Source organism: Rosa chinensis, chromosome 7, assembly GCF_002994745.2.
Source record: "Rosa chinensis cultivar Old Blush chromosome 7, RchiOBHm-V2, whole genome shotgun sequence".
NCBI lineage: Eukaryota > Viridiplantae > Streptophyta > Magnoliopsida > Rosales > Rosaceae > Rosa > Rosa chinensis.
The window spans coordinates 55,685,962-55,695,523 of NC_037094.1; the positions used below are offsets into that span (position 1 = coordinate 55,685,962).

General features: G+C 40.7%; 1 protein-coding gene across 5 annotated transcripts; it reads right to left on the reverse strand.

The window, feature by feature from the left end:
- Positions 1-1,582: 1,582 nt before the first annotated feature.
- LOC112178214 (putative disease resistance protein RGA3) lies at positions 1,583-7,229 on the reverse strand. 5 transcript variants are annotated; one of them, XR_005802549.1, is made up of 7 exons: positions 3,941-7,229; positions 3,115-3,403; positions 2,916-3,038; positions 2,715-2,792; positions 2,522-2,621; positions 2,192-2,282; positions 1,583-2,059 (listed from the first exon to the last, which is right to left on the reverse strand). XR_005802549.1 is itself a non-coding variant. In XM_040509828.1 (2 exons), the coding sequence occupies exons 1-2, from the start codon at positions 6,938-6,940 to the stop codon at positions 3,382-3,384; spliced, it is 3,027 nt and encodes a 1,008-aa protein (XP_040365762.1). In that variant the 5' UTR covers positions 6,941-7,229; the 3' UTR covers positions 3,253-3,381. The 5 variants fall into 5 exon arrangements, 2 of the variants coding, with proteins under 2 accessions (XP_040365762.1, XP_024172166.2); XR_005802551.1 differs by having other exon boundaries at positions 3,115-3,313; positions 3,941-7,228; XR_005802550.1 differs by having other exon boundaries at positions 3,115-3,364; positions 3,941-7,228.
- Between the last annotated feature and the right edge of the window lie 2,333 nt (positions 7,230-9,562).

Sequence of the window (9,562 nt, forward strand, 5' to 3'; positions counted from 1 at the left end):
AGCGGATTATGCGCTAATGGTGGGGTGCCAGCCTCAGCTCTGAGCAGCCTTTCCTCTAGTTCCCGCATTTTTTCCAATATCAAGGCGGTGGCGTCTACAGTCGGTCTGGGCATATGTTGGGTTGGTGTCGCGATCTGTTGTCGTGGTACCAGCATGTTTCCAATTCCCCTTTGTTGACCAGCGGTGAATGAATTATCATATTGCGGCTGTGAATCCGCTACCTGTTCTTGTGCTACTTGTACTGGGGGTGTCGGTCCTAATCCTGCTAGTTCAGCCGGGTTTAGGGCGACACCCATTGGGATTGTTGGTGCTCCTGTCCCTACTCTTGGGCTGGGCCTTGCACTTTGAGAGTGTCCACTTTGGCTTGGTCGCGCACTTGTTCCTAGCGCTTTTTTCAGCTCGTCAAATTTTGACAATAGCGTCGCCACTTGATTTTGAGCTTCTGCCTTCTCCTTTCATTCCTTTTCTCGCTCTCTGTTTGCGCTGTGTAAGTCTGCCAAGGCTATCTCTAACATAGCGGCCAGATCCCGGCCTTGCGCTTGATGGCTTGTGCTGGTTTGATTTTCCACAACAGATTGTGTTTGGAGTGCCTCGGGGGTGTTGAGATTCTGTCCGTCCACGTTAATTGGTGTGGTGAACAGTTCACGGTTGACGGTTGGTGAGTTGGTAGGGTTGGGCTGAGGGTTGGCGGCTTGATCTGCTTGGTTTCCAGTGCCCTCGCCGCTTCCGCTAGCCATGATAGGTTGAATGGGAAATGACTATTAGTTTAGCTTCCCACAGACGGCGCCAATGTTAATGCTCAGAATACCGCCGTAGGGAGTCGGCTTCCGATAACGTGGACAGGAGTCCAATCTTCCAATATGTGTAAGTTTCTGAAAGTCCCGCTAATCTGTCAAGAGAAATACAACGGCGTCAAGAGGGAAGACCGCGGTTGGCGGTCTTCGCTCCTTCAATGCTAAAGTTAAGCAATGTACTTGTATTGACAAATGTAGCGGTGAATAGATGTTGAAAATGTACCTTTTATGAAGAGAGAGAAGTGGACCTTTTATAGGTGAAAGAGTGAGTTACCTCACTCTTGTTTTCAATGTGGGACTTATATATCTCAGTTTGCTGAGTTTTGGTTCTTTTCTGCAGAGCCAACTTTGGGTGGCGCGTGTCGGCACGTCGAGGCGTGTTCCGGCCTGGAGTTGACTTGTCGGTGGAGGTTGTCATGCTGTGTTTCCGGGGGTTACACTATATAAGTCATTCCGACAGTGTGACATGGTCAAGTCTTGAATGCTGATTATGGCCGGCAGATGCTATGCATGTACACGTATAGTGGGATTAAATCTTTGATTTCTTACCTCATTAGGTTTCATTTTCTTTGCGAGCTGAAAAATTCCAATGTCCTTAAGAAACAGGCATATATTGGGCACATTCTTTAGATTGGTCCTTAGGTGCCCTCAGTTCAACTTATTCAAATTGGTCAAGTTGGATGCAAGCAACCTTTTCAAAAAAGTTGGATGAAAGCAAAAACAACACATGACAATAACACAATAATTTAACAAGGTTCGGCCAAACTGCCTACATCCTCGGGCGACCATGATGATGATGAATCAACTAATAAAGAAGGTTACAATCATAAACCACTCTAGGTAATCTCACTCCTCTCAACCCCTCTCAATAGAGAGCCCCAGTTACACCCAAGAAAAACCTCACAAGCATTCCTCTCAAAGTAAAATTTCTTAGGGAAGCATCTCTTCCTAAATAATCTATAGGTTCTTCACAATCCTAGTACTACTAGAACAAGTCCCCTCTCCTTGTGAAAGAAGAAATTAAAACCTTGCAGCCTTTGGGACTTTAGCTTGACTAAGCCCGTGATATGCTGTTCCTCTCAGTGTGAATCTTCTCCTGAATTTAGTTCCACTAGATTCAACAGGATTCCACTTCAATCAGGATTTCACCATGTCCAAGCTATTTTGAGCTGCAACCCTCATTGAACATCCCCTACATCATTTGTCCTTTGGTTGAATTTGAATCAGCTCGGTTTGGGTCACATCCACTCTGCCCCTCTTCCAAGCTGCAAAAAGTTTCAGCCCCAATAGGATAAGAAAATCGATGGAAATCATATTCTGAATTAATCTAGTGACATTAATTTGAATACGAAAACTAGCTTGCAGGTGGAAATTCAAATGTTCAAATGCGATATTACCTAGTTTAGGTAATCCTCATCCACTGATCAAATGGATGAAAGAATACTAGACAGTTCTCCTTTGCTAGTGCATCACTTCTTCAGACAAGTCCTACATAAAATGCATGTGTTGATCAAGATGAAATTCATTGTTAAGCAATCAGCATCTTTCAAATTAGGTTGCACTACAAATTCAAAGATACAATAGACACGAGTTTTCTCCCAAATTAGGTTCATCAAGTTGCAAATATGAGAGTTCATTAAATTGTTCACACATGGAAACCTTCATATCTTAATAGTACAACTGTGCATTATAAAAGGAGCATTTATCAGTTTTTAAACTCTCATTACCTATACTTCTGGCAGAATTGTGAAAAGCACATCAATAGTCAAATGGATGCGACGATGCAAGACAATTTCCGAAATGGTGTATCACTGCTTGACAATCCTCCTGCATATCATATGTAGTCATAGGATTGCAGTAAGAAGGTGCAACGTTAACATTATTTCATAATATTAGCTCAAACCTCAGTTTCTCTGTTACCTTTGCTCCATTTGTAGAACCTCATTAATCAGCTGCCAACTGGACAACTATTCTGAGTCAGTTATCCTTCAGTTTAGCCTGTGCATAAATGTTAGTAAGATTTTATTCTACAAGAAAATGAAGTCTATACTACATAACACAGGTTCAAAATTCTTGTTCGGAAAGATGCATACAAGTGATATAACTAAAGTTTGATTATACCTGAGGTTCACCATGTCTTGGGATATATCCAGCAACTGAAAACTTGAGGCGGGTTTGGACACCCAGGTAAATCTAATAGCGCCACATTGGTCAGTCGAATAGATCCAAAATGCAGCTCAAAATCTGTCAATCAAGATCCAAGATGCAATTAAATCTATGTTTTGTAATTCAAAGAATTAGAAATCGGCATAGCACTTACCATAGCACTAATCAGCTTGCCAGCACCAATTCAATTCCTTTCTGCATCAGCCTGGCCTGCTCATAAACTTGGTTTGATATTTTGTATACACCAGATACATAAGGTATATGTGTATAGGAGATATATTGTATACGAAATGCGACATATTGCAAAGCATGAGGAGTATGGGAGAGTCATCATGTTTTGAGGAAACCAGCCACTGCAACTTTGAGGGGTGAGCATGAGCATGAGCATGACTTTGCAATATTTTCTGGCAAGAAGTATTTTTCAGACTAAGTCGTATATAATCCTGTTCTGGAGATTTACAAGAATTCTGAGCTCTGGGAACAGCTATTAATGAACAACATTATAACAGAAGCAAAAGTTTTTATCCGTGTTCCAAATCAGTAAAACATGTTTAAATTAGACTTCACAATAACAGCAGAAATCTTAAAAGAGTAATAGTTACACTCATTGGACTTACTTGTTAATTGAAGAAATACAACCAGCTATTGTTATAATCAAATCATCCAATTGAAAACAATGGTTGACAATTTTTAAGATCAACAAATAATGATACTTCCATGACCATCCATCTTGTTATAACCATTCATCTTGAATTTGGAGATTTCATAACTTGGGACACTCTTTTGTTTTGCCCCGACTCCCTGACCGAAAGACCAAGAGATCTTTGAAAACATTCTGCAGTGGTCTTTATCTTATTAGGTGACTTAAATTTTTTTTTTTTAATTTTTATATTCTTACATGAAATTCTCTAGAAATAATACTAGAAAGAACACCTGAACTACTGCAGTGTATGCATAGAGATTCAAACAGGGCAACCAACCTCATAAGGCCTTTGGACTTCATTGGCAGAACGTGGAAGCGAATTGATTGAGACTTCATATAGACTCGTCCCTCCTTTGAAAAGGGGATCAACTCCATATCCAGTAATTGCGACGTTTGGGATGCGAGAGATGAACTCGTCAGGAAGGCTGGCAGGAAGGCTCTGACAATTTTTGATGAGAAGATTCTGCAGTGGTGCATTTTGCAGGAGGAAGTCTGGCAGTTGTTTCAGTCTAGAACACTCCAAAATATGTAAGGAAGAAAGGCGTGGCATTATTGAAATTGATTTCATTTGGGAATTAGAAGAACCCTCCTCTTCTGCCTTTCCACCTAATTCCCACTTTTCTAAACTAAACAAGCCGCCAAGAAAGAGAGTTTCCAAACTGGGGAAGGATGATGATGATGACGATGTTTCTTCTTCTACTCCGTAAAATTCAGCTCCGATCTCTTTCAGGCGAGACATGTCCATTAGCTTTACTACTTTAAGGGACGGCAGTTTCCCGAGAGGAGGCAAAACAGAGGAGTCGCTGGGACAAAGATGAAAGACTGTCAATCTCTTTAAATACGACGTCGTCATCCAATTGGGCCAGGTGGGGCCATGATACCCCCCAATTACCAGAGAGTCCAAATTTTCATGTGGTCGCAAGGCATTCATTACTCCAGCATTTACGTCCTTGTCGCGGCCAAGAAGCAGAAAAAGTTTTAAATAAGAAAGATCAAGTTTTTGATTTAATTCTGCTTTCGCGGCCTCACTTGCAGCATTTTCCCCAACCCTTGAAATCACGATGTCAAGACGGCGAAGCTGATTCATCATCCTCAGATCTCCCAATGTCAATGCTTCGGCATCTTCACTACAATAAACAGAAGTGCCCCCGTCTAGTGTTCGCAAATTCCTTATACGCCTAATCCCTTTTGGTAAGTACTTCAGCCAATGATAAACATGAAGGTGCTTCAAGTTAATCAACTTCCCCATATTGTCCGGCAACTCTTCAAGCCTGGTGCAGCGACAAAGCCTCAAAGTTTGCAAATTGTACAAGTTACACACGCCATCGGGTAAACTACTCAAATTAATACAATAAGACAAATCAAGATATCTCAAATGTGTCAAATCACCAATCTCCTCTGGCAACTGCCGGATCTTGTTGCCACTCAAATTCAAGGTCCTCAGGCATTTCCACTGTGAAATCAAATTCGAATCTATGGCAGTAATTCTTGAACCAAAAGTTGTCAGGGTATGCAAAATTTTGCTATTTGCTAATTTTGATATCAAAGATGGAAATGGACCCTTGGGTGCTGACATTAAGGTCAAATGACGAACCCTGTCATTTGCACTCGATGTCTCTGTTCCATGGGTACCCGTAGCCTTCATAGTAAGACACTCATTCTGGGTAAGATATTGTACAAAATCATGCACAGTATCATGCATTTTGCAGCCTATAATTTCCTTGGTAAGTGCATCTTGCATGAAATCTTGAAAGAAACTTCGCATTACTAACTTGGTAAAAACTTCTCTACCTTGTGTTGACTCTTCCTTGTTTCCTCCAACATTTAGATAGCCTTGTGACATCCACTGCTCGATAAGAATTTCTTTGTTGAACTCATGATTTTTGGGATAAGTAGCACAATACAGAAGACAACTCCTAATCTCTGGAGCCAAATCATAATAACTAAGTAATAGTGGTCCAAAAATTTCATCTTTAACCCTATCTACATTCCATAGCTCACTGTTGAGAACTTCTTCCCATTCTCTAATTGTTTGCTTAGGCATTAGGAGACTACCTAAAGTCTTTAGAACAAGAGGCAAACCGTCACATTTTCTAACAATTTTCTCAGCAATATCTCCAAACACCTTGTTGGAATCTTCTTCCCTATCCAGAAATGCAATACTATTGAATAGGTCCAAAGAATCTAAATCACTCAACTTCCCCAAAGTGATCATGTCCCTAGTTGCTCTCATCATTCGAGCAACCTCCTGCTTTCGAGTGGTCACCAGAATTCTACTGCCTTCAGAACAGCTTTGCATTAATACTTGTAATTTTAAACTATCCCACTCTCTGTCGTCTTCGGTCCACACATCGTCTAGGACAAGAAGGATCTTCTTTTCCTTTTCATCCTCTTTTTTCTTGACAAGATTTTGAATATCATCTAATATAGTTTGCAACTCGTCTGAAGTAACTCGAGTACCACCGAGTTGCCTTTGCAACTCCTCTGAAGTAACTCGAGTACCACCGAGTTGCCTAAAGATTGCTTTTGCAATCTTGATGACATCAAAAGGGTCTGAGACACAAACCCATGCTTTGATATCAAAATGGGCTTGAACTTGTGCATCGTTAAAGACTAATTGGGCCAAAGTTGTTTTCCCCAATCCTCCCATTCCTACAATGGGGATGACAAGGCCGGGCCTCCCTTCCCTTCGCCTTAACAACTCAGTCACCAGCCTGTCTTTTTGAACTTGTCGCCCAAATATGGTCGATATATCAACGAAAGATGAAGTGAAAGATCGTGGATTAGGTTGTTCAACATTAACTGCAGCAGCATGCATGGTGGATTGAAAGCTAAACTGGTTTTTGTCGTCGTAAATCTGAGTTAACTCTGCATTCAGATCTTTCATTGCTCTACCAATCTTATAACGACGAGTTAGCACATTCAATCGAGCAAGACAAAAGCAATTGGAACGAAATGAGAAACGTACCTCCGCATCAGAACCTTGTGTTTCTTGATTCTCAGCTTCTCGTTTCCCAATTTCAGTGTTCCAAGCGTCCAGCACGTCATCCATCTTGTACGACACGTCTTTGAGCTCATCCAACCAGTCTCTCACCGCGGGATCCGACACTTGCTTCTTCTCAGCATCTTGAAGCACATTCTGGATAAGTTTGAGGGTGCTTCTGAACTTGTCAACGTCCTTCTTGGCATTCAAGACCAGTGTCGCCCCTTCACTTGTGTGGTGGTAAACAACTGAACCCAATTGTTCAACAAGGAGGTTGACGAGTGCCTCGGCCATTCTTTCAACGAGTTGGAGATTGATTCACGATTAGTGGAAACAGCGAAAGCAAGCTAGAGTAAAGCTATATATCTCCTCTCTTCTACCCAGTTCGTTAATATAGGGAGACCATCACTCTGCCATCCTTATGGCTTTACGTACAGTCCACAGTTAATTACCATCATGACTTTTATTTGACACCCCAATCATGCATATTGAATTCAATTGATTCCCCTCCCACGCCAATAATGTTGTAAAAGTGAGCGTACCCGGTACCCCTATGTGGTGCGAATTCTACGGCTCTGGCTCCGGCTCTGGCTCCGACAAAATATAAAGGCCTAGGCCCCAAGCTGTTCTAGTGCGGCATCACTTTTAATTATAGCAATTGTCACTCTCCAGCTGTACCTCACTAACTAGATGAATTCAATTTTCTCGTCTCAACGGATAATTTGGAATGATCGAAGAAACTGAACCACGCAAACTGGTTGTAAGAGGGTAAACGAATCCATCATTGTACATTTATACCCAACAGGCCAACATGTAGCGCCTAGGTAAGAGCAACTTCAACCATTCCATATACGAAGGTTCCGACTATGTTTTTATATTTGGACAATAATTTTATAATTTTTTATTGATATTTTATAAATGATTTGTTTATCTAGGGTCTGTTAAATAATAATAATAAATAAAAACTACACCCACGTGGCGGGAAAAGAGCAAAAAGGCACGGTGCACGGTGCACCACAATTGAAAAAGAAGCTAGGTCCCTCATTTTGTTATCGACTTACCTTGAATCGAATAATTTTCTTTACTCGGTCACTTTATCATATACACCACGTCTTGACAATTTTATGGCTTTGGCTTCGGTTACAACGATGACTTCAGAAGAATATATCGCCCCAGCTGTTCCTAGTGGGGCACCAACTTTATAGCAATTGTCAATAGGTACCTCACTTACTATTGACATTCACTTTACAATTTAGTGAATTTACTCTCGGAAAATATGGGCAGAAACGGCCCTTTCGCCATGAAATGGTTACATTGACCTTCAGTTATCATTTACCATTTACGATTTACTAATTTATGGTTACACTAACCTACAAGTAGAGGGAGACTAACTGACAGCACGTATCAACAATACAACCTATTCCCTGCAGAATCAAGGTTCTGGTCCAAGATATCATAAGACTAGCTGATCAATTTCATTATATCAGTTGTCATGAAAAAAAATTTTCATTATATCAGCTACAAGCACAGGCAAATTTTGTTGCAAATGGCATTGCTAACATTGGTCATTCGCAATAATTGTTTGCTGGAATCATGCTCTGGCTTATAATTTAGAGTTTTAGGTATTGGTTGTTGTAGAGGGCTGTTTGAAATTTTTCTTCTTTCATTCCGAACAGAAAAAAAAAATAGCCATGATGCTATTATTTATTTACCTAGGTTTAACTATCAATGTCATGTTTCAAAACGACTTTGTGCGGCTGTTACCACTTACCATGAGATAAATTTACTGGAATTGAAAACCAAAATGGCATACCTTGAAGCCTTTGTTTCAATTGTCTGATACATCTCAATCTTCTATCCACATCTCAAACCTTCAAGTCATGTATGACAATTCGTGCAGATACATGAGAAAGAAGAAGAAACTAAGCATATATAGGTGGAAAAATAAGTTGTGGGGTGCCCAACTGGTCTATGGCTCTATGCTACAAACGTTAACATTAATCCTCTTGAGGTTTAGTTTAAAAATTGAGTTTTTATCCATTTGCCTCATTTTTAGAGATTTTTTTCCCATTTACCTCATTAAATTTTTTTAATTCTCTCTCACCCAAAACACTATAAGGAAGTCTTCCCTAACACCCCATTAAGTTTTTTTTTTTTTTAAATTATTTTTAATACTATTTTACCCTCACCCCATTATTACTTAGGGAGAGAGAGAGAGAGAGAGAGAGAGAGAGAGAATGGAAGAAACAGAAACCATAGGAGACTTCGCCGGAGCCGATCACCGGTCACCGGCCGCTGGAATCCGGTCACCTGCCGCCACCTACCGGATTTTTCTGAAAACCTCACTGGAAATGTCTATTGCCTCCAATAGACATCTATTACCCCCCAATAGAAAGGCAATAGACGTCTATTGCCCCCAATAGACGTCTATTTCCCCCCAATAGTCTATTACCCCTTAATAGACGTTTATTGCCCCTCAATAGACGTCTATTAGCCATGTGTTGCCCTCCAATAGGCGTCTATTGTCCCTCAATAGAACTTTCAATAGCTGAAATGGGAACTAATATTCCTAAAATTAGACAAATAAAACTTTGATTAAAGAAAAAAAAAGAGATTATATTAATTTAAAAACGTCTATTGCCCCCCAATAGACATCTACTGCCCCCAATAGACATTCAAAAAAAAAATTCCCTTTCTCTCTGCCCCATTACTTAAAAAAAAAAAAATGGAAGAGAGAAATTGATTTGGCCACCCAGAGAAATACTCTGGGCACCAAATCGAAGCAAACCCAGAAATCCGGCCAGACGTCACCGGTGGCCGTGGTTGCTGCTCTCTCCAATCCTCAAAATGCTAGCAAAATCCTCCTCAGTGAAAACAGCATCGTTATAGGCCAAGAGTGAGGTCGATCAATCCGGT